The sequence below is a fragment of the Phacochoerus africanus genome, chromosome 9 (genome assembly GCF_016906955.1).
Source record: "Phacochoerus africanus isolate WHEZ1 chromosome 9, ROS_Pafr_v1, whole genome shotgun sequence".
Classification (NCBI taxonomy): domain Eukaryota; kingdom Metazoa; phylum Chordata; class Mammalia; order Artiodactyla; family Suidae; genus Phacochoerus; species Phacochoerus africanus.
Window position 1 is genome coordinate 48,562,470 of NC_062552.1, and position 24,921 is coordinate 48,587,390.

The following is a 24,921-nucleotide window of genomic DNA, read 5'->3' on the forward strand; positions in this document are numbered from 1 at the left end:
GAAATCTATGTTTAGTCTTTTTGTCCCCAGTTCTAGCACAAAGCTTCTAAATCTCATGTCATTTCCTGGTTGGTAGAAGAGGAGTGTCTTTCATTGGTTTGTTTTAGGGCCGCACCGGTGGCATATGAAAGTTCCCAGACTAGGGGTCGAATCGGAGCTGTTAGCTGCTGGCCTACACCATAGCCACAGCAACTCAGCATCCCTGAGCAAAGCCAGGGATTGAACCGGAGTCTTCATGGATAGTAGTTGGGTTTATTTCTGCTGAGCTGAGCCACAACGGGAAGCCAAGGAGTGGCTTTTTTATTCATAATAAGCCCCTTTCAGCTACACCTGAATTTATGCTAACAGAGGTGACTCTTCGAGGATGGGGACTGACTGTCAGAGGAACCAACCAAGTGAATAGAGGGCTGAAACTTTTAGTCTTACCCGCCCCCACCCTCTGGGGAGGGGAGATGGGAGGGAGGTTGATTCGATCACCGATGAAGCCTCCATAAAAACCCTAACCAGAGGGATTGAGAGAGCTTCTGGGTTGGTGAGCACATCCATCCACATTCTGGTAGCATGGTGCACCCTGACTCCACAGAGCTAGAAGCATCTGGGCTTTCAACCTTTCTGGACCTCATGTTACATACTTCTTCCTCTGGCTGTTACCCCTTATAATAAACTAATAAACTTTTTCCTTGAGTTCTGTGGGCGCTTCTGGCAAATATATCAAATGTAAGGAGGAAGTCCTGGGAACCCCCAAATTACAGCCAGTGGATCAAAAGTACAACCTAGGACTTGAGGCTGGCATCTGAAGTAGAGGCATTTTTGTGGGACTGAGCTCTTAATCTGGGGGTCTGCTCTAATACCTAGGAGTGTCAGAATTGTTTAATGTGCGTGAAAACCCCACACATTTAGTGTCAGAAGTGTTGTGAGAGTGGAGAGAAAGTTTCTTTGAAAGAAACTGAGTACTTAGTACTCAGTAAATGTTGGTTTTTTATTATCTATTGTTAAACAGTAGGGCCTGAAGGACAAAGATTATGGTCATCATTTACTGTTCTAAAATTCTGAATCCTAAGAATCAGATCACTGGTTGAATATGAGAGAGGCAAGTAGGAAACTACTGCAGTTTTTTGAGTTTGGATAACCTGATTCATTCATTTCATAAATATTTATTCTTTTCAGTGTGCCGAGCCCTGTGCTAAGAACTTTGCATTAATCTCTATGAAATCCTCACAACTAACTCTCTGAGACTGGTACCACAGGCACTATGTAAGACAGATCCTACTTCACCTTTATAGATAAGAAAATAGAGGCACAGAGAAGTTAAAGGTGAATAGCAGAATGATGCAAGTGAATGACAGAAGACCATTCAGAGAGACCTAGTTTGGGGAGTATAGATAGTTCTTAGGTAGGTGAGTAGGTGGAGAGACATACAGTCAATATGCACTCATGTGTATTGAGAGAGAGAACTACTGAGAAGGTGTTTGAATGAGCAGGGTTCTAGACTTGCATTATCCACAGAGAATGGATGATGAAAATGACAAGAATGGGAATTCCCGTCGTGCCTCAGCAGAAACAAATCTGACTAGTATCCATGAGGTTGCAGGTTCGATCTCTGGCCTCACTCAGTGGGTTAAGGATCCGATGTTGCCATGAGCTGTGGTGTAGGTTGCAGATGCAGCTCGGATCTGGCGTGGCTGTGGCTGTGGCTGTGGTGTAGGCTGGAGGCTACAGCTCCAATTTAACCCCTAGCCTGGGAACCTCCATATGCTGCAGGTGTGGCCCTAAAAAGATAAATAAATAATTAAATAATGAAAATAAAATGACAAGAATGAGTAAACAGCTATTTACTAAATCATACTAAGGGGGCATGAAGAGAAACCAGCGAAGGAAATACAGTAGTATGATTAAAGTCAAGTATACATGGGCTATGTTCATCAGTATTACGTATTCATATGAAAAGAAACATAAGTAGGAGAAAATTTTAAAATATCTGCTTAGGGACTTTCTTGGTATTGACTTGAAAACTACTGAGGTAACTCAGGAGTTACTGGCTTGCCTGGGGGTCTTATTTGCTTCCTTGCGGTTCCAGTATATTCTGGCATCTATCTCAACTGCCCTCTCAAACAAGTTAAAGCTTTTTCTTATGAATACCATCTGTGTTTCCTCCTAAGGCATCTTAGTGTGTGCCTTATTTTCTCCAGCCTTTCTTCTAGCATACATTAATTTTGCAAATATTTTTAAAGACCATAGGACAGTCACTATATCAGATGCAAGAGATGAAAGACAAAAGTTTTACAAAGTTTCTACCATCACATAGCTCTTAGGCTAGATGGCTGTACAGTCACAATCCATGATACCAAGTGATGTGCCATAAGGTAGACAGGGTACAAAGTGATTCTGGAGAATGAAGAGATGGGAGAAGGCTTCACAGAGTTGACGTTAGGTTAACTAGGTCTATATGTTAATCCAGTTATTTTATATGTGTGTGTGTGTGTGTGTGTATAATGACTCTGAAACTTTCAAAGTTTAAAAAAAAATGATTGATTTTGGGGCTAGAGTATACCTTGAGAGATTATCTGATTCAGAATAACACTGCCTGTTTAAAACACAAGGCAAGCGAGACCCATAGAAAAATCCTTGCTCAAGGAGTATTTTCTTAGGTTTCAAAAATGGTCATAAACTTGCTGGAAGACCTTAGTGGTTTCATGTGCATTGATCTGTACAATCAGTTCATTTTTAACTGTGCAGGGAAAATCTTTAGGGAATTAGAGTTAGTCCTCCTGGTTTTTAATTACCCAAGTTAATGTGAACTTTTATGTAGTCAGATAGAAATCCCAGAGGCATAGGATTTGGCAGTTTCAAACCAGATTTCCTCTACAGCTTTCTGGCCCATGTCAAACATTTGCTGTAAGTGCTTCCACCCGGTTTTTGCAGTAATCATGAGATATTCTTCATTCTCTGGGTATAGCTGACAAGAATATGCAGCTATGACAAGGGACTGACAAAAACGACCACATACAAGTAGAAACAAAGCACCCCTCTCCACAGGTGTCAGTGGGATTATACTTTCAAACCCTGCAAGGACATGACCTCCTACTTGTATAGGAGTCTTGCTTTCAATCATCATGTACATGATGGTGATTGCCACTTCAAATACATAGTAGCCATAGCTCATGTCATCAAAATCTAAAATCCCAGACACTTGATACACAGCATCTCCAAAGGCTGGCTTGCTGGACTCAATTAAAATATTATGGTCATTGAGATCTCCATGATTGATACCTGAAAGGAGAAAAATCAAGCCAAGTAAAAACAGTTGTTTTTAGTAGTCCAGTTCATTTTCTCTCCATTTCTCTTTCTCAGGTATGGACATTCAAATAATTTGGTGAGCACTCAGAGATAAAGAGTTTAACCTTCTTTTTCTTGAAATAAAATAATTTCCTCCAAAAAGGATAAAAGCAGGCAATTTTGATTTTTTTTTGTTTTTTTTTGTTTTTTTTTTTTGCTTTTGCTTTTCATCACTACATGGTCAGAACATGGAGACTGTAGTTCCTGCAAACACCTCATTTTGGCTATGAAAAGAGTAAACGGAAAAGAACTACCTCAAAGCAGAAGTGTTTAAAAGTGTTTACATATGTATGTGAGTGTGTATATATACACACACACATATACACTATTATTAGAAACAGAGAGTCCTAGAATGAGCTAAATGTGCCTTTATTTTAACCTAGGATTTCTAAACTAAATTTATTATTTTTTCTTTTTTTTTTTAGGGCCACACCTGCAGCATATGGAAGTTCCCAGGCTAGGGGTCAAATTGTAGCTGCAGCTGCTGGCCTACGCCACAGCCACAACAATGTCAGATCCAAGCTGCATCTGTGACCTATGCTGCAGCTTGTGGCAACACCGGATCCTTAACCCACTGAGTGAGGCCAGGGATTGAACCCAGGGGTTCAAACCCGCATCCTCATGGATACTAGTCAGGTTCTTAACCCGCTGAGCCATGATGGGAACTTCTAAAATAAATTTCTGGTGACAAAAAAATGTCCCCAGTCTTTTGAGTACTAGAATAGACGGCATTTAAAGTCAGTACCACTCAAAGTAGGGGGTGGGGGGTGGGGGTGGAGGTGGCACCTGTGGCTTGTGCTGACCTACAAACTGTGTCTGTTCTGCATGAGAAAAAATGGAAATTGAGATTGTTTAGCTAATGTCATAGTAATGTTTCATCAAAGAGTATGACCTTTGATGGATCATACTCTTTGATGGGCCTTATCTCATTAATAGAGTACAGACTAGTTTGGGTGTTGTCAAACTTCCATGGTAGGTCATGTGTGGTGTGAGCCATGAGCCAATCTTGAACAGTAGGACCATCTATCATACTGCAGTAGGTTGAGGGGAAAACTCAAACTTGTCTTTTACCATGGATAGTTTGAGAAGCACTGGCTTAAACTTCTGAGTGAGTAAGTACATGATATAAAGTCTATAATATTAGCTTCTAAATATAAGGCTGATTTCTTCTATATGAATTAGGATTGTGTAAATCATGCTTAGGTAATAAAGGACGATGACAGGATGGCGTGTAGAAGCAATGAACACTACTGAAAAATACTGGAATTCAACATACAGTTGATGCCATTTAATAGTTTGATTGGCAATGTTTTTTCTTCCTTAGAGGTTCATAAAGTAATTGGCTATCTATTGTACAAAGTGAATATATAAGTAGATCTAAACAAACGACTCAAGAAGATGGGAGGACTTGTTCTGCCAGATATGAAGACTTAGAAGTTTAAAGAAATTAAGACTATGTGGTAATCTTTAGGGATACTTACAAATATTCCAGTTATCTTCCAGAAACATGGTGGGTAAGTTGTATGTGGACATGTGGCTTTTTTGGGCCACAGACATATGAAGAGAAGTGGAATTACTTCAGGGAAGAAGCCTTAAGATCCAGGGTACAATGACTACATTCTCTTTCCCCAGTATTTCAGTTGGTGAAAGTTCCATCAGTCTAAATCCCCAAATGAGAATATACAGAGCCCTAGTCAATCCAAGATAGATCTGCAGCTTGAGCTGGAACTAAACCTTTGTTATTTTAATCCACAAGAATTGGGGGATTGGAGTTCCCTGGTGGCTCAGTGGGTTAAGGATCTGGCATTGTTGGCATTGTCACTGCTGTGGCATGGGTTTGATCTTGGCCTGGAACCTTTTGCATGCCATAGGTGTAGCCAAAAAAAAAAAAAAAAGAATTGGGGAGTTATGTGTTACTGCAGCATGACCTAGCCTATCTGATACACAGCGTGGAATGGATGCAGAGATAGACAAATAGACCAAAAGAGTAAAATAGAATCCAAAAACATAGTTGATTCACTACAGCAGTGGTACTGCAAAACAAAGGGGAAAACTTGGCTTTTCAATAAATGTTAATGGGAAATTTTATGCCATATATAAATTTAAGAAAAATTCACACCATAAATAAAAATAATTCCAGATGGATTATAGATTGATTATGAAAGGCAAAAACTAAAACTTTACAAAGATAATATAGGATAATATCTCCTGACCACAGGTAGGAAAATTTTTCTACTAAAGTGGGAAACACTAATCAGGAAGTAAAAGAGTGATATATTTGAAACCAAAAAATTAAGGATCACTCATCAAAACACATCATAAAGAGAGTGAAAAAAGACAAATCACAGAATGGGACAAAATATTTATAGCACAAATAACAAACAGAGGGCTTGTATCCAAAAAATATTTTGAACTTCTAAAATCAATGAGAAAAAAATTCCCAACAGAAAAATAGGCAAAAGACTTGAAAAGGCACTTCACAAAAGAATATATCCAAATGTCCAATAAATTGGGAAATGTATATTAAAACCACAATAAGGAGTTCCCGTCGTGGTGCAGTGGTTAACGAATCCGGCCAGGAATTATGAGGTTGCGGGTTCGATCCCTGGCCTCGCTCAGTGGGTTAAAGATCTGGCATTGCCGTGAGCTGTGGTGTAGGTTGCAGAAGCGGCTCGGATCCCGCGTTGCTGTGGCTCTGGCGTAGGCTGGTGGCTACAGCTCCGATTTGACCCCTAGCCTTAGAACTTCCATATGCCGCAGGAAGCAGCCCTAGAAAAGGCAAAAAGACAAAAAATAAATAAAAAATAAAACCACAAAGCAACCATTATACGCATATCAGATCAGCAAAAATTGAAATCTGATAGTACCTAGGTTGTAGAGGAATGAAAACTTTTACACTCATTTAGTAGTGGTACAAAGTCATACAAACACTTTGGAAAATGCATTATCTAGTAAAGTTGAATATGGACATGTACTAGGACCTAGTAATCCTACCCCTTAGCTCATGAAGTCATATATCCAAAGAACTCAGGAACATGTACACCAGGAGACACAGTAATATTCACAGAGCCCTGTTCTTAACATATCAAAACTGCAAACAACACAAATAACTTTTAAGAGTAAGATAGCTAAAGTGTGGTATATTTATGAATTGAATACTCTACAGTAATAAAAGTGTTTTGTTTTGTTTTGTTTTTTAAAAAAAAGCACCTGTAGCATATGGAGGGTCCCAGGCTAGGGGTCTTCTGCCCATTTTTCAATAGGGTTTTTTGTTTTTTGGGTGTTGAGTTTATGGGTTGTTTGTATATTTTGGATATTAAGCCCCTTCTCCCAAGAAGACATACAGATGGCCAATAGGCACATGAAACAATGCTCAACATCACTAATTATTAGAGAAATGCAAATCAAAACTACAATGAGGTACCACTTCACACCAGTTAGAATGGCCATCTTTAGTAAGTTTACAAATAACAAATGCTGGAGAGGGCATGGAGAAAAGGGTTCCCTCCTTCACTGCTAGTGGGAATGTAAATTGGTACAACCACTATGGAAAACAGTATGGAGAAAACTAAATATAGAACTACCATATTGTCCCACTCCTTTCGTTGAAAAAGATACATTTACCCTTATGTTCATTGCAGCACTAGTCACAATGGCCAAGACATGGAGACAACCTAAATGTCCACTGATAGATGAATGGATTAAGAAAATGTGGTACATATACACAATGGAATACTATTCAGCCATAAAAAGAACAAAATAATGGGGCATTTGCAGCAACATGGATGAAACTAGAGATTCTCATACTAAGCAAAGTAAGTTTGAAAGAGAAAGACAAATACCATACGATATCACTTATATGTGGAATCTAATATATGGCACAAATGAACCTATCTACAGAAAAGAAACAGGGCACAATCTTTAAGACATTAGCCTGCTGTGGCCCCCTTTCCCTGGCAAAGCAGTAAAGCTATCTTTTTCTCCTTTACCTAAAAAAAAGAAAAAGAAAAGAAACAAACTCATGGACAGACTTGTGGTTGCCAAAGGGGAGGGGGAGGGAGTAGAATGGACTGGGAGTTTGGGGTTAGTAGATGCAAACTATTGCATTTGGAGTGGATGAGCAATGAGATCCTGCTGTGTAGCACAGGTAACTATATCTAGTCACTTGTGATGGAACATGATGGAGGACAATATGAGGAAAAGAATGTATATGTATGCCTGGGTCATTTTGCTGTATAGCAGAAATTGACAGAATATTGTAAATCAACTGTAATTGAAAACTTAAAAAAACAGAAGTAGGGTATCTTTTTTTTTTTCTTTTTCTTTTTGGCCACACCCACAACATGCAGAGGTTCCCAGGCCAGAGATTGACTGCTCGCCACAATAGTAGCAGTAACAGCACAGGATCTTTTTTTTTTTTCTTTTTTTCTTCTTCCTTTTTGGCCACCCCATGGCATATGGATTTCCCAGGACAGGGAACTGCATATGCGAGCTGCAGCTGTCACTAAACCTCAGCTGTGGCAATGACAGATCCTTAGCCCACTGTGCCAGGCCGGGGATCCAACCCGCATCCCAGTGCTCCCAAGAGGCCCTGATCCCCCTGTGCTACAGCAGGAGCTCCACAACACCAGGATCCTTAAGTGGCTGTGCCACCAGGTAACTCCAGGAGTAGGGTATCTTTTGAAGTTAGAACGGATAGAGTTTGGTTGGATGTGAGGAGCAAAAGAAAGAACAAAGTCAAGCTGATGACTAGGTTTTTGGTCAGATCAGCTAAGTAAATAGTGGATACCATTTTAATGAGATGAAGATGACTGGGAGGGGGAAATGGGTTTGAGGGGGAAGAAATCAACTCTATTTTTAAACCACATTATACTTAGTGTTTATATAAAGTAAGACTGAAAGTGCCACTGTCCCCCCCTCGCCTCCCCCACTTTCAGCAAATCATATGTTGAAGCCATAAGCCTCAGTGCCATGGTATTTGGAGATGGAGCCTTTGGGAGATAACTGGGTTTAGAGGGTGGGGCCCTCATGATGGAATTAGTGTGCTCAGAAGAAGAGACAGCACAGAGCTGGCTAGCTCTCTCTCCACCACGTGAGGACACAGAGAGAAGAGTCCTTAGCAGGACCCGACCGTGCTGTCACCCTGATCTCAGACATCCAGTCTCCAGGACTATGAGAAAAAACACTTCTGTTGTTTAAGCCACCAGTCTTTGGTGTTTTTTACTGGCAGCCTGAACTTACTCTTACAGAAAGCAGAGGGTGAAAAGGACACACATTGCCCATTCAAAGCTTTGCTAGAAATGCCTCCTCAGTTCTGTGCCCTTTGACCAGTACTTCATGCTCGGTCAAAAGGTTTGCTACATCCTAAAAAAAAAGGAACCAACCTAACACTGCATTAACAAGAGAATAGACCAAAAAAATTACAGTACATTCAAATAAATTAGGTAATTACATTACACACACACAATGGAGTTATACTTATTCAACAGTTAAAACTAATGAACATATATTAAATGGGTCAATCTGAAAAACATAATATTGAATTAAAAAAGCAGGTTGCAGAATGATAAAATACAGTGTGATGTCATTTATCTCAAGTTTGAAAATATGCAAAATATTACTATGGGTGATTTATGGATACATACACGTGTAGTAATATTAGTAGGGAGGGGAGAGGTAGAATCATGTCAAATTTAGAAGAGGTTCCAAATGTAGCATTTTTAAGGAAAGGGAAAGTATTATTCTTTAAAAAGTAATAGGAATGAATATGACAAGGTTTTAAGATTTAATAAAGTTGTACCTCCATACTTTTCTGATAGTTTGAAATTTGACAATTTAAAAATCAAGAAAAATACTAATTTGACCGGGGGAGGATACTCACATTCTCGAAAATGACTTAATTTGGTCATGACTTCATCCTTGAACAGCTGAATGACCTGTCTGACAATCTCGCGATTCCGATTCTGGCCCAAGGCAGGCAGGTGTTTCTCCAGAAGAGGAACACTTTTCAGGTTCCAAAGGAAGTTCTCCCGATGAAGACAACTTAACTTTGGGTGATGGAACTTCTAAAGCAAAAGCAAAAAACTCAGTCTTTTTGACGGTTGGAACAGGTACTACTGAGAGGTCTGCTGTGGGCTGGAAGACGGCACCCTCCAAAGGGTAGGCCAGGATACCTTAGGGAGAGCTGCCTTCTCTCATGGTCACGGATGTGCTCCATTTACATTAATCTGAAAAGTGGTAACAACTTCATATTTCTACAGGATATCATACAGATGAGAGTACTCTCCCATCTCACCCGATCTTCACAGATGGGTGAAGACAGGTGTGACTATCCACAGGGCACCAAAGGAACTGGACGCAGCTCTGAAGACTCTGCTGGGCCCCCTGTTCCCTCTCTGATTTCATCTTTGATTCCTTTTTCTCATTCTCCTCCAAGGACAATGACACTGGCCTCCCTGCTATTCAAGGAACAGGCCAGGGAAGTTCTCACCCCTTTTTGCATTTGCTGTTCCCACCTCTTCATGTCCCCAGGAATCCGTATGGCTAGTGCCTTCATTTCCACCAGGTTTTTACTCAAAAGTTACCTTCTGCAGGACCACGCCATCTAAATTTTCAGTGCTCCCTCCAGTGTTTTCTATCCCTCTTCCCTGCTTATTTTTTTCTCCTTAAGCACTCAGCGTGAATTGTCTAATGTTCACCATGATTCGCTTATTTACCTCATTGTTTAGCCTCACTAGAATGTAAGCTCTGTGAGGTGCAGGGGCTTGTAATTGGTGTGCTTTGTTCACTACTGTATCCTCGCACCTAGAACAGTGCCTAGTACGCAAAAGGCACTGCTCAAGCAATATTTGCTGAGTAAATAAACGTCTTCAGCATAGAAAATTCTAAAATAGGAAAGACTTTTTTTTGGCTGTATCGTTAGGGCACCAGTGGACTCCTGGAAAGGCCTTTACATTGACCACTCTAAGGTTCTAAGTGACTTTGACTATCTCTGCGCAACTGGAGAAGAGTTCAGAAAAGGATGACAAGTTGCCACTATGGGCCTGAGAGAGGACCAGATCTCTTTTACAGAGTACTAGAAAGTGCCTAGGTCGTCACCCAGGGGAGTAGCTTTCATATTTTTTTTGCCCATGACTTGCAGTAAGAAATACATTTTACATTACAACTGGGTATACAGACAACACACACCCAGGGGGAAAAAGTTTCCATGATAACATTTATAATCTAGGAGTTCCTGTTGTGACTCAGTGGTAACAAACTCAACTAGTATCCATGAGGATGCAGGTTTGATCCCTGGCCTTGCTCAGTGGGTTAAGGATCTGGCATTCCCGTGAGCTGTGGTGTAGGTCACAGACCACACTTGGATTCTGCGTTGCTATGGGTGTGGTGTAGGCTGGCAGCTGTAGCTCTGATTCGATCCCTAGCCTGGGACTTCCATATGCTGTGAGTGCAGCTCTAAAGAACAAAAAAAAAAAAAAAAAAAAGGACTTATAATCTTACATGTGATATATTCTGGTATTTTGCATTTTGCTTATTTTTCTTTAAAAACGTTCCTCTAAATTGATTTTCACACCCACTCACCTGACCTGGAGTTTGAAAACTTCCCTGATGTTCCTGTTATCATGATCATGTCCTTGCTAAGTGGTCACTTAGCTTGTACTTGAATACTTCCTGTAGGAGGTACTTTTACCCTTATTGACATGTCTCTGTGTTCTTCCTTTTGCTGGGCTAAAATCTGCCTCTCCCACAGTGTCCATTCCACAGGTTCTGGGGCCAGTGGGAATGGAATTAGTCTTCTCCCCCATGACTGTGCTCCAGATGTCTGAAGAAAGCATTTCTGCCCCTCAGTCTCTGCAGAGTAAGCCTTTCTAGTTCCTTCAATTACTTCCCACATGACATGGTTTTGAATCTCCTGACCATCTGATGTGTTAAATGTCACCGTGGATCACAAAAATACTCTGCATAAAAAACACGGAAAACACTGTTAGGGGTTGTGACTTCTGGGGAGTTGGATTAGAAAGGAACTAAGAATGGAGAAGACGGTGGAAAGAAAATTACACCTTTGGGTACTAATGAATTTTTGCCATGTGCATATATTACTTATTATTTTTTGGCTGTGCCCAAGGCATGTGGAAGTTCCTGGGCCAGGGATGGAACCTGTGCCACAGCAGTGACTTGAGCCACAGCAGTGACAATGCTGGATCCTTAACCTGCTGAGCCACCAGGGAAGCCCTTACTTTCTTTTTTTTTTTTTTCCTGTCTTTTTAGGGCCACACCTGAGGACCCGTGGCACATGGAAGTTCCCAAGCTCAGGGTCATATTGGAGCCACAGTGGCTGGCCTACGCCACAGCCATAGCAACACCTGATCCAAGCCACATCTGTGATCGACGCTGCAGCTGTGGCAACACTGGATCCTTAACCCACTGAATGAGGCCAAGGATCAAACCCACATCCTCACGGACATTATGTAGGGTTCTTAACCCACTGAGCCACAACAGGAGCTCCCACTTTCATTTTTAAAGAAAGCAAAATATAACACTCTTGTTGGGTTTCCAGTGGAGAACAGTCCACTCAGAGAAGGCTATGAGTCAGCTTCTAGAACAGTAGCACTGCTGTCCTGTGCATCCAGCTCTGGTATGTAGTGGGAAGAATACTTGGGACCTGGATTTGGAATCAAAGAGATCTGGGTTTCAACTAGTTCTATCACTAACATCTCAGATCTTAGTTTCCTTAAGATCAGAGTATCAATACTAACCTTATGGTCACCTGTTGATAAACTAAGACATGAAGTAAATAAAGATTTCATACATAACAGGTTCTCAATAAATGCCTGAAGACTGTGAACACGGTAGCTCATGTGCCTGACTTGTCTGGCCTTTCCATTTTTTGGCTCCTTGGCAAACCAATCTGAATTTCACTACTCTTTATTAGTCTATCTAAGCCCCACCTCTTGTCAACTTCCTTCCCAACCTCTCACCCCAATTCCCATTTCTCAAGCAACGTGTTTCCTTCCTCTACTACAAAACTGACTACAATCAGACTCCTAAATGTACCCTGTATTTTCTTCTTTCTTGCATTTAAATGATATCTCCTGAGACTGACCTCCAGCCCATCTGTGAACCAAGAAATACCCAAATTCCAGTACAGATCAGTCGATCACCTCATTTGCGAAGGCCTCAATTCTGGCAATGACCACCCTCAGGACTCCTTGTACTCTGGGTCCCCAGGCCTGTCCAGCTGCTGGAAGCTTCAATGGCCCAGCCACATCTCCAGTAGAGCAGTCATGGCCTCTGCCACTCCTACAAAATTAAAATTCTGCCCCTGAGTGTGCAGACTCTGGAGTTCCTAGTGCTTAGATAGAAACTAAGAACTTACACCTGCAAAGGTATGGGGTGAGGTTAGGTGAGGGGATGAGCAATGGAATAAAGCATGATAAAATTTGCATCATGCTTTTATGGTTTCCTCTAGAAGTCCCCTGTCCCCTGTGAGACAATCTAAAATAAGTTGCACAGCAGAGCAATAGGTGGTTAACTACACAACAGAACTCACTGTCAGCAATGATGGTGTGCCATTTCCCACTGAGAACTATATTTTCCATTTCAGAATCTAGCCGTAGAAGTTAAACCTCAATGGCAACAGGCATGTTAATGAAGGGCACAGGGAGTATAGAAGGAAAAGTCTATAAAGAACTCTGTTATGAGAGGCGGGATCCAGATAGCGGAGAAGTAAGATATGGCGCTCTCCTTCTCCCACAAAAACATCAAAAAAAAAAAAAAAATCTACAGGTAGAACGATTGGCACAGAACATCTACTGAACCCTGGCAGGAGACATGAAACCTCAAGAAAAGGCAAGAAACCCTCCACACAATTGGGTAGAACAAAAGGAAAAAAAAGAGAGAGAGAGAAGGGCAGGGGAAGGAATCAGGATGGACCAGCACTCCAGAGGGGAAGCTGTGAAAGAGGAAAGGAACCCTCACCTGGGAGGCCACAGTCCTGGAAAGGGGAACCTCAAAGCCTCAGAGAAAAGCACAGCAGCCAGACTAAGGAAGGCAAAGGAGAGAGAGAGCTGCACAGACCATCGGTACCACTGCCCTCAGACATCACGGGCTGAGACACTCAGGTGGGGGCCAGGTGCTGAGACTCAGGCTTTGGAGGTCAGTTCTGGGAGTGGTTGTGTGGAGACAGCCTGAGAGGCTAGGGCATGGTGCACCACGGGCTGGGGAGCAGAGCATCTCAGCTGAGGGAGCACAGGAGGAGGCCTGGGCACCATTGTTGGGAGAGCAAAAGGAGAAGGGGCGGACCAGCATAGGAATATCTTTCCCGGCATATGTGTGGGCTCTCGGGTGGTAGGGTGCCTCTTGCATGGGCTACAGGTAGTGGTCGCAAACCACCACAGGCATCTCAGATTCCAGAGGTGGGTGTGGCCTGCCACCACTAGGGATTTGTGAACAGGCACCCCCTATGGCCCCAGTCACCTCAGGGATTGGCACAGAGGATGGCACTGCAACTGAGCACCACCCATTGCCCTAACTCCCCTGGGAACACACACACCCTGCTGTTGCCACTGCAAAGGCTCTGGGCACCACCTACACCTTCCTGAGGGTCACTGCCACTTCCCAGATCCCTGCAACCAGGAACAGCCTGCACCACCACCCTGCAGGTCCTTGCCACTGTCAAGGGCCCAGCAACCAGGCACTGGCTACTGGCCCTGCTCACTGCCTCCATCTTCCTGAAAGCAAGCATAGGCCTTACACCAGCACACCACCTATCAAGAGGATAACAGCCTACACATACTGAGCAAAGAGACAGCCAGCATCCAAATCAAAAGCCGCCCCCACACCACGAAAACTAATAAGCCCTTACAAACTACCCAGGGGTGCTCTCGCATATAAATAGCTCTCCAAGACTATAGTAGTTGTTTTCCCTAAACTCACAGAATAAGAAAAATATAAGCAAAATGAAGATGCTCGGGAATCATTTGTAGTTAAAAGCACAGGAGAATTCCCCTGAAGGAGCAAACAATGAAACAGACCACCACAGTCTAATAGACACAAAGTTGAAAAAGGAGAGAGTGAAAATACTGAAGGAATTAAGAGTAGATATGAACAATAATGTAGATTACTTCAGAAAGGAACTAGAAAATATAATAAGGAGCCAAGAAAAATTATAAAATTCATTTGCAGAGTTGTGAGCTGAGTTAAGGCATTGAAGAGCAGAATGAAAAATGCAGAGGAAAGAATAAGTGACTTTGAATACAGAATAATGGAAATCACCCAATCAGGACATGAAAGCAATATAAGAGATCTATGGGATGATATAAAGCAGACCAATCTACACATAATAGGGATTCCAGAAGGTGAAGAAAAAGAAAAGGAGATTGAAAATATATTTGAAGAAATTATGACTGAAAACTTTCCAAATCTAAAGGAAACAGATATCAAGATACAGGAAGCAGAAAAGGCCCCAAACAAGATGAACCCAAACAGACCCACACCAAGACATATTATAATAAAAATGCCAAATCTAAAGATAAGGAGAGGATTCTAAAGGCAGAAAGAGAAAAATAGAGAGTTAATTATAAGGGAACCCCCAAAAGGCTAACAGCTGATTTCCCTACAGAAACACTACAAGGCCAGAAGAGAGTGGCAAGATATATGTAAAGTTCTAAAAGGGGAAAATTTGCAGCCTAGAATACTCTACCAAGCAGTAATATCATTTAAAATAGAAGGAGAAATAAAGAATTTCTCCAAAACACAAAAATCAAAAGAATACAGCAATACTAAACCCATTCTAAAGAAATACTAAAAGGTCTCCTCTAAATAGGAAAGAAGTAAGAAGATATAGGATGGAGGAAATTACAACTGGAGAGCAATCACTTAAATAAGCCAGTACACAGATCTAAAAGTTAAGACAAAAAACAAAAACCTACTGTAAAAGTGACAATAAACACAAGGAACAGAAAAGGATAAACATGAAGATGTACAAAAAGAACACTAAAATCATAAAATGTGGAGGAGGAAAGTAAGAAAATCTAGACTCTTTTTTTAGACTGTGATTGAGCCTATTTGACTATCAGTCTAAACCAAGGAGGAAGAGGTTATTACACTTGAAAAATAGGGCAACCTGTACTAACAGACATCGAAGGAGAAACGGATGGGAATACAAAAATAGTAGATTTTAACACCCCACTCTCATCAAGGGACAGATTCTCTAGACAGAAAATCAACAAGGCAACAGAGACCCCAAATGACACAATAGAACAGTTAGACTTAATTGATATTTTCAGGACATTACACCCTCAAAGGCAGATACTCATTCTTTTCAAGTGCTCATGGAACATTCTCAAGGATTCACCATATACTAGGACTCAAAACTCACTTCAAGAAATTTCAGAGTATAGAAATTATTTCAAGTATCTTCTCTGACCACAATGGTATGAAACTAGAAATCAACCACAGGAAAAGAAATGAGAAAAACTGTCTACATCGAAACTAAACAACATGCTACTAAAAAACCAATAGGTCAATGAGGAAATCACAAGGGAAATTAAAAAATAACTCAAGACGAATGACAATGAAAACACAACCATTCAAAATCTATGTGATGCCACAAAAACAGTTCTTAGAGGGAAGTTCATAGTGATAAGGCCTTTCTCAAAAAAGAAAAAGTCTCATATCAACAACTTAGCCTACACAACCAGGGAATTCCTTACATGTTTGGATTAAATGAAGGTGGAAAAATGTGTGTCAAACAAGGTATCATTTCTATAAGACAAAAACATCCTTCACACAAATTGTTTCAATCCATTTATAACTTAGCTATTGCTTCATATAGAGCTCTGGCTGATTATGTCTTATCTGGATGAAAACTTCAGGTTTTAATTTGTGAATGCAGACTGTTTTCAGTGAGCTACATAAAGAATATCATGAATTTCTGGAATTTCGGCTGTGGCTCAGCAGAAATGAATCTGACTAGTACCCATGAGGATGCAGCTTTGATCCCTGGCCTTGCTCAGTGGGTTAAGGATCTGGTGTTGCCATGAGCTGTGGTATAGGTTGAAGACATGGCTCGGATCTGGCGTTGCTGTGGCTCTGGTGTAGGCCAGCCTACAGCTCCGATTCGACCCCTAGCCTGGGAACCTCCATATGCTGCAGGTTCGGCCCTAAAAAAAATCTTGAATTTCTAAAGATGTAGGTTAATCTTGCCCTTATACTAGTAAAGTACAGACCTGGGCAGAAAGAAACCTTTTTGGCATCCCTGTTGTGGCTCAGTTGGTTAAGGACCAGACATTGTCTTCGTGAGGATGTGAATTCCAATCCTGGCTTTGATCAGTGGGTTAAGGATCTGGCATTGCTACAAGCTGCAACATAGGTCATAGATGCCGCTTGGATCCGGAGTTTCCATTGCTATGGCTGTGGCATAGGCTGGCAGCTGCAGCTCTGATTTGACCCCTAGCCTGGGAACTCTCATATGCTGCAGGTGTGACCATAAAAAGAAAAAAAAAAAAGATAAGAAAACTTATTGTCATAAATTCAAGCACCTAGTATCCTGCTTCCTTCCTAACACATGCTAAGAGAGTCTGGCCCTGTGTGTAATTTAAAAATAAAGTAAATCAAAACCAACAAATAAAAAATTCTTATGAATAAAATAAAACCCCCAAATCTTACCTCCAGTGTTTTATCCAATTTGGCGGCTAGCTTTCCAATTTCATATAATAGCTGAGGGCTGATGGGTATCTCAGCTATGGGTCTTCCTGGCAGGTAAGTCAGCAGCCTCACCAAGTAGTTTTTGACTTCAGAGCCGCTATCTAGATGGACGGAAGGATACACCCTGTCAACCATTCTCAAAAAAAAGAAATGATTAGAGGCTGTTCTGCCTTTGCAATTATTATCTCAAAGAATAATAGAAATTACAGAAGAAGAGAAAAAAATGTGCTAACCTAAGACAAGTCAGCAGGATTCTATGAGGCAGGGCTGAGTGGCTCAAGCAAGCAGGTAGAACAGAGAGAACTTCAAACACTGAAACCCGGCATTATATACGAACAGAATTGTAACCCCAACTGCCAGCCTTAGCTCTCAACATCAATTACCTATTTTGGTAAGTGAATGCCTACAATACACTTTTTATAAATTTACACTTGGAAAAAGGGTGATAAAGAAATGACAGATTCTCAGGCTTCTTTAGGGACAAACTACTTCTTAGAGAACACTATTATGTATGTCTCGGCATTTAGAAGTGAAAGGGACCAAGTTTCACTGATGAGTGCTCGCAGCCTGAAGATTTTAAGCTGTGTGCCAAAGATCACATACACAGTAATTACAGAGCTGGGATCTAAAATTCCTGATTCTGGAGTTCCCGTTGTGACTCAGTGGTTAACAAATCTGACTAGGAACCATGAGGTTGCGGGTTCAATCCTTGGCCCTGCTCAGTGGGTTAAGGATCTGGTGTTGCTATGAGCTATGGTGTAGGTTGCAGACGCAGCTTGGATCCCGCATTGCTGTGGCTCTGGCGTAGGCTGGTGGCTGCAGCTTCAATTAGACCCCTAGCCTGGGAACCTCCATATGCCATGGGAGCAGCCCAAGAAATGGCAAGAAGACAGAATAAAATAAAATAAAATTCCTGATTCTGTGTTCTTTCTACTACATTAGCCAAAATGTACAGCTGGAATGGTGAATAAAAATATTTAATTATTTTTCTGCTTAAAAATAAAAGTTCCCCTAATTTCCACATGTCCCCTTAGCTTAGTTACACATCCATCAGGTCCTTTCTAGACAGAAGAGTTACACCAGATCCCGGCTCTAACCACTTCTGAATCAGAGCCCCAATCTCCACTTTGGTGATGCTGTGATTCTCCCAAGTGCTGAAAAAATAACCACTTCTACACTTGCAACAACATACCTGCTCTTGATATTTCTACTTGTAGCCAAAATGTAGTAGTGTACACAGACAGGCGACGACCAGCGGTGGTCTCTTACCTACAGACACGAGAGAGGTTATGTTGTCTCCTTTAGTGCGACACACAGAGGCTGTTGGAAATCCAGCCACTCTCAGAAACATGATGATGTGACTCTGCACTTCAACCAGGTCTGGATTTTTGCTGGACTCGGTGTTGCTTATTTTGAGAACATAATCACTTGGGCCATCTGTAGTGTCCTTGGCTCTTGAAATGCATACATGAAAGTTTTGGTCATCATAGCTAGGAAGTGGCAGGATCTTGGAAACTTTTAACCCAAATACTGATTCCACTAATGCAGAGGCTTGTACCTCAGTGAAAGGGGGTTTGGTGAGAGCCTGTGACTGGTGACCATCTCCACTTGACATTATTTCTAAGGGAAAAACAAACTAGAAAGGAGACATATAATGAATATGTTTATTTAAATGATCTTTTTTTCTTTTTTTTTTTTTAGGGCTGCACCCACAGCATCTGGAAGTTCCCAGGCTAGGGGTCCAATTAGAGCTGCAGTTGCTTGCCTACACCACAGCCGCAGCCACAGCCACAGCAATGTAGGATCCGAGCTGTGTCTACAACCCACACCACAGCTCACGGCAACACTGGATCCTTAACCCACTGAGTGAGGCCAGAGATCAAACTTGCCCCCTCACAGACGCTAGGTGGTTTCATTACAGCTAAGCCACAATGGGAACTCCTAAATGATCTTTCTTAAGACAGACCAATAATGTTTCCCCATACTGATTCTGTATTTCTTTGATTATTAATTTTTACTCACAAAATTTAAAAAATCAAATGAATAAATGAGATTAAAAAGTAGATTAAAATCTAGTGAATAAAAATCCTTGTGGAGATCCCCTGGGGCTCAACGGGCTAAGGATCCAGTGTTGTCACTGCTGCAGCTTGGGCTGCTATGGTGCAGGTTTGATCCCTGGCCTGGGAACTTCTGCATGAAAAAACAGCAACAACAATAAAACTCCTTGTACCACAAATGAGTTCTAAACTCACCTACCAAGCTAAAGGTGCGTTTTCAGCCACAGACCAGGAAACACTCTGGTATCATCTAGTCCAATTCCTCCACCTCTTCCAGCAACATCAACTTTATTCACAGGGGGAATTTACATCCGGAGAGGTTAAGTGTCTTGCCTAAAGTTATATACCAAGTTATAGTAAGAACTCCGTATTCTAGATTCCTAATCCATAATTACGTCCTTTTGACTATATTACAATCAGTTTTGGTTTAAAATATAAATTTAAATAGAGTGATCTTACTTTTCTATTCACCAGTTCTGTTAAATTGTACAGATCATCATCTAGTTCGTACTTCAAAGCGTTGGCTGATGTGCAAGGTATCACATAAGGCACCATGGGAGATAGGAAATGTGCTTAGAGGGTTCTAAAAAGTTAACTCAACAGTCAGATATCCTAAACGATAAAAAAACTTAAAAGCTGTTCAATACAAGTTATAAGGCAGTAAGTGATAAAGAGAGAGAATGCCAAAGAAAACAGTGAATTAAATATAAACCTGAAATGCCTGAATTATTAGTGACATTTCACTTAAGTATCACTGAGTTTACCTTAAAATGTAAAGCATAAAATTTCCACTAAGCAGAATTGAAAAAAAAATTAAGGTCACCTATTAAAAAGAAAGGTACATCTGAGTTTATGACATCAAATTATTATCTACAAGAACTATGATATAAATTCAGGGGAAAGAGAAATTACTACAGCTTAAGGATAGATGTTCTTGAGAAGATGGATTTGAATTGAGTTAGTAAATATGATTTGGATAAACAAGATGGGGAGGGGACCGTTTTCTTACCCTGGATAATACCGCCCTCTGCTACACATATTTGGCATAGTTCCTGAGCATACAAATATATATGAAAGGCGTTGTAGGGCTTCTGAGGCAATGTAGGTTCTTTCTTTAGGAACCAAATAATTTAAGATCCTTGCAATCTCACTTCCCACTCTTCCCAAAATAGTTTAATTCCAAGCCTCCCTTCATACTAAATTATAAATAATGAATAAGATCTTGAGGATGTGTTGCATTTTAGGATACAATTTTTACTGCTGTTCAAGGGATGTAGTGGAAGAATCTTATATAAAAGAATCTCATAAACAGTTAGCTCTTGTTTATAGAAATCAGAACAATTGTTGCTTCTGGCAGGAAGGTGGCCTGAGGGAACTTTCTGGGAGGAAAATGTTCTGGATCATAAATAGACTTTGGTTACATGAGTGTATGTATTTGTCAAAACTTTGCTTAAAACTTAAGGCATAAAGAAGATGGAATATTACACAATGGAATATTAACCATAAAAAGGAATGAAATAATGCCATTTTGCAGCAACATGGATGAGCCTAGAAATTATCATACTATTTGAAGTCAGTCAGACAGTAAGACATCAATTTCATATGCTATCACTTATATTCAGAGTCTAAAAAAAGGATACAATGAACTTCTTTGCAGAACAGATAATGACTCAAGGACTTTGAAAAACTTATGGTTTCCAAAGGAGACAGGTTGGGGTGGGGAGAGATGGGCTGGTTTGGGATGGAAATGCTGTAAAACTGGGTTGTGATGATCGTTGTACAACTATAAATGTAATAGAAACCACTAGAAAGATTCCCTCAAGCCAAAGTCTAATTCATAGCCTCCTTAAGTGTTGATCAAGAACAAACACAAATCTCAAGTCTTTTCTAGGAGTTCCCTTGTGGTCTAGTGGTTAGGACTCAGCACTACCACCTCTGTGGCTTGGGCTCAATCCCTGATCTGGGAACAAATATTCCACATAAAGCCACTGCACGTCCTGGCCAAAAAAAAAAAAAAAAAAAGAATGTTTTCCACAAATAATAAAGCCTTAGTCATTTGAGCAAACAAACAAAACTTAAGCATAAGATCTGTAAATCTCACTGAATGTCTAAGTTTTACCTTAAAAAAAAAGGCCTTGTGAGAGACTGGCTATGACAAGGGGGTGGGGGTAGGGTCTTGGGACTTTCTCAGAGCTCCCCAAATCAGACCTATGTCTGTTAATGTCTAATCACTTTAGATCTATGATAGCCAAAGTCCAACTTACTCCAGTGAGGGGAAGAGGATAAAACAGATGGTGGTATACTAGGGCTCTCCCACATGACCCCCCTCTGACTCAGCCCCAAGACTACAGCCTGATGACTCAAGAGATAACAACATAAACCTCAAAGGCCAGTCCCTTCCCCATGGAGTCATTCCTGATCTTCCACCCACACATGATTTCTCCTGCCTCTAAGCTTGCACAGCCCCTTTGCAGCTTGTAGGTTTCCACCACCTGTTACAATTATTGCATTCTTTTTTTTTTCCCCTGCCTTTTAGGGCTGTACCCTCAGGCATATGGAAGTTCCCCTTGCTAGGGGTTGAATCGGAGCTACAGCTGCGGGGATCTGAGCAGCATCTGTGACCTACACCACAGCTCATAGCAATGCCATATCCCCAACCCACTGAGCAAGCCAGGGATCAAACCTACACTCTCATGGATCCTAGTCAGATTCGTTAACCGCTGAGCCATGAAGGGTACTCCCAGTTATTGCATTCTTTTTTTGTCTTTTCCAGGCTAGGGGTCCAATCATTGCTACAGCTGCTGGCCTACACCACAGCCACAGCAACCGAGGGATCCGAGCCTCGTCTGCAACCCACACCACAGCTCGTAGCAATACCAGATCCTTAACCCACTGAGTGAGGCCAGGGATTGAACCCACAACCTCATGGTTCCTAGTCTGATTCGTTAACCACTGAGCCACAACAGGAACTCCCCCAGTTATTGCATTCTTGACAATCACTTCTCGTATCTACTTTCTTTTTCTTTGCTTTTCCTTTTGTTTCTTTTCTTTCGCCTTTTTTTTTTTTTTTTTTTTTTTTTTTTTTTTTTGCTTTTTAGGGCCACATCTGCAGCATATGTAAGTTCCCAGGCTAGGGGTCAAATTGGAGCTGCAGCCGCTGGCCTAGGCCACAGCCACAGAAATGCCAGATCCAAGACGTGTCTATGGTCTACATCACAGCTCATGGCAACACTGGATCCTTAACCCACTGAGCAAGCCAGGGATTGAACCCGTATCCTCATGGATCCTAGTCGGGTTCATTAATTGCTGAGCCCGGAAGGGAACTCCTCATGTCTATTTTCTGATCAGAGCAATTGTGCAAATTAAGTCATCCAGATTTTGTTCACTAAAGGCATTGTGACAAAGCCTAAATGGAGTTTAAGATAATCTTTGCACCTGAAACTTCTGGGAACCAATACATCCTGTCACATTGTATTTGGGCTTAAGACTTTACATGTGATGGGGTTTTAACATTCCTTCTAGAGATTTATAAACAGGTGTATGGCCCATATTCAGAATGTAATTTGAACTAATGCTTTAAATCCAAGATGAAATCCTGGGGTAAGTTTTCAACACTTATAAACCATTAAAGACGTCAGAATAATTCTGAGTTTGATATTAATTATAAATCTTTAAAGTTGGAAGGAAACTTAGAGGCAATTAGTTAAGGCCTATAACATTCCTAAATGGGGTTTGTTAAGCCTCTGCTTGAAGAGCCCTATTTTCTAAAGCAAGTTAAAGCAATGTTGGCAGCTCTAGCCACCAAAAGGCAGCCTGGTGTAATAAAAAGTTGTGCTGCCTAAGTGTATTTTACCACATTTTTTTTTTTAAATGGAGGGATAAAAGTTCTATGCTGGGAGAAAGTAAACATATTTTAGCTCTATTTCTTAGCCTCTGAAACTTTGGACTATTCATATCTCCTCTAAAAGGGAGTTGGGGGCGCAGTGTGTTAAGGATCCTTTGTTGCTGCAGCTGTGGCTTGGATTCTATCCCTGAGAAATTGTTTGTGGTCAAAAAAGAAAAAAAAAAAAAGAAGAAGAAGAAGAAGGGGGTTGGAATTGGAGTAGATCATCCCTAAAAATCACTTTTAGTGCTAATATTATATGTTTCTAAAGATCTTTCTTTTTGAACTTAAATTTGCCTTTTTTCTTTGTATACAAGGACTTCAAATTATGGTATGAATGGCATAGATCAAGTCAGTTCCTGTAAAAAGTAAATACGTAGAAAGTAATGTGGTTATCAGCAAAGTCTGTCTTAACCAAATGTCTTTTGTACAGGTGGAGGGGACCAGCAAGGGACCTCAAATCCTATAGGCAGCAGATATTTCCTGCCAACAGTGTTTGACCTGGCTTCAGAGAAAGCACCCTGAAAGCAATTTTTTTCCAATTCTAGGCCTTATGCCAGAATTTCAAAACCTTTGTCCTACAACTCCGAGGGGGCCGGACCTTAAACTCTGCACTTTGTGTAAGGTATACCAGCCAAGAAACAGGAGTCATTCTTGATTCTTTCTCCCTCACTCTCAGTGTTACAACATCCAGTAAATTCTACCTAAGCTTAACAATGGGTGCTCTGAGTATCTTCCTGCTGGGTGAGACGAGAGTGGTGGGCTAGTGTGCTGCAGAGGGGTTGCTGATCCAAGAGGCAGGAAAATAAGGGAGGGGGAGGGCGCAAGTCAGGTGCAGAGCGTTATTATGTTAGTGAGGTCCAGTGGAGCCCTAAGAAATTGTTCGCACCAGACACCTGGCCGCAAGTGCCAGGCGCCACACCTGCCCTCTGCCAGGGTCTCCACACAGGTCTCGGCAGGGTTGGACCAGATGGCGTCTTGGGTGCCACTCCTCAATTCTGGGATCTCAGGCCAGTCTTTGGATTACGGGTGCGGTCCAGAGAGGTGACTGACTGGCGCATCACGCACGCAGAATGTCTGAGGAGAAGCAGGGACTGGAAGACCCCGAGGTTCACGACTCCTGGCCCCAGACTTGTAGCTAGCCTCCCTGCTCTCCGGGTTGCCCCCCCCCGGGGGGGGGTTCGCTTCTCCTTTCCCCACCCGGCTCACCCGCAACGACCCGAGGTCCTCAGGTGGATCCGTTCTCCGGTGGCCCTCGACCCTGGCTGCTGTCTCGCGCTCTGGCTGGGAGGTCGCGCCGTACCAGCCGCCCCTCGGTCAGCCCGTCCTCCGAGCCCGAGATCCCTGACTTCTGATTGGCTCCTGGATACCCCCTGCCGCCAATCAGCACAGACTCCTGGAAAGACTAAGCACTACCAGGCCTACCCAACCCGCCCTGCCCCTGGCCTGCCTAGGAAGCTGCGAACAGAAATTCTGAGACTGGGCTTCTGATGGGCTTTACTGCAATCCTGACCCGCCTTCTCTCGGTGGTGACTCCAGTCAGAACCCTGCTACTTCTCTATAAAACTGGACTTCTGGTTTCTGATTGGTTGTTCGAGATTCCGCCCCACCCCTTGGCAGGCTTTAGCAGGCTTTCAGCTCTTGAGTGGCACCTCGCAGTTCTTCCCGGTCCACGTAGCTGTGGAGGCTTCGTGGACTGCTTCTCTTAGATTTCCAGGTGTGTGGGTAGAATTCACATCCTCGTTTTTCTTTCCTAGCCCTTCCTCCCCTTCCTGCTGGAAACACGTATCCCAGAGGCTTTGCAAGCATGGCCCAAACCCACTCAGTCCCCTGGAAGTGTAAGAGTTCTGCGCAGAGGACCTGGGAGTTGGGCCTGGCAGCGTTCTGCACAGGACCTAGCTCTCCCAGGTTACAAGAATGTTAGGACATCAAATTGTC

At 41.9% G+C, this 24,921-nt stretch overlaps 1 protein-coding gene across 6 annotated transcripts; it reads right to left on the reverse strand.

Moving 5' to 3' along the window:
• Positions 1–1,817: 1,817 nt before the first annotated feature.
• Positions 1,818–24,395, reverse strand: HYKK (hydroxylysine kinase). Of its 6 annotated transcripts, XR_007137063.1 has the most exons (7): positions 24,193–24,395; positions 19,300–19,433; positions 18,313–18,679; positions 17,005–17,144; positions 9,218–9,401; positions 4,818–4,996; positions 3,207–3,270 (listed from the first exon to the last, which is right to left on the reverse strand). XR_007137063.1 is itself a non-coding variant. In XM_047796287.1 (6 exons), the coding sequence occupies exons 3-6, from the start codon at positions 18,656–18,658 to the stop codon at positions 2,810–2,812; spliced, it is 1,131 nt and encodes a 376-aa protein (XP_047652243.1). In that variant the 5' UTR covers positions 18,659–18,679; positions 19,300–19,433; positions 24,193–24,395; the 3' UTR covers positions 1,818–2,809. The 6 variants fall into 6 exon arrangements, 5 of the variants coding, with proteins under 5 accessions (XP_047652243.1, XP_047652245.1, XP_047652246.1 ...); XM_047796287.1 differs by lacking the exon at positions 4,818–4,996 and having other exon boundaries at positions 1,818–3,270; XM_047796289.1 differs by lacking the exon at positions 4,818–4,996 and having other exon boundaries at positions 1,818–3,270; positions 19,296–19,433.
• Positions 24,396–24,921: the final 526 nt, after the last annotated feature.

What these genes read in the sequence shown, in the direction of transcription:
- HYKK (XM_047796288.1), bottom strand. Translation starts at nt 18,658, where the DNA reads ATGTCAAGTGGAGATGGTCACCAGTCACAGGCTCTCACCAAACCCCCT. An exon ending in AATTGGATAAAACACTGGAG is followed by an intron (nt 9,402 to 17,004) that starts GTAAGATTTGGG and finishes CTTTTGCTTTAG; the next exon opens with AAGTTCCATCACCCAAAGTT. An exon ending in ATTAAGTCATTTTCGAGAAT is followed by an intron (nt 3,271 to 9,217) that starts GTGAGTATCCTC and finishes TTCTCCTTTCAG; the next exon opens with GTATCAATCATGGAGATCTC.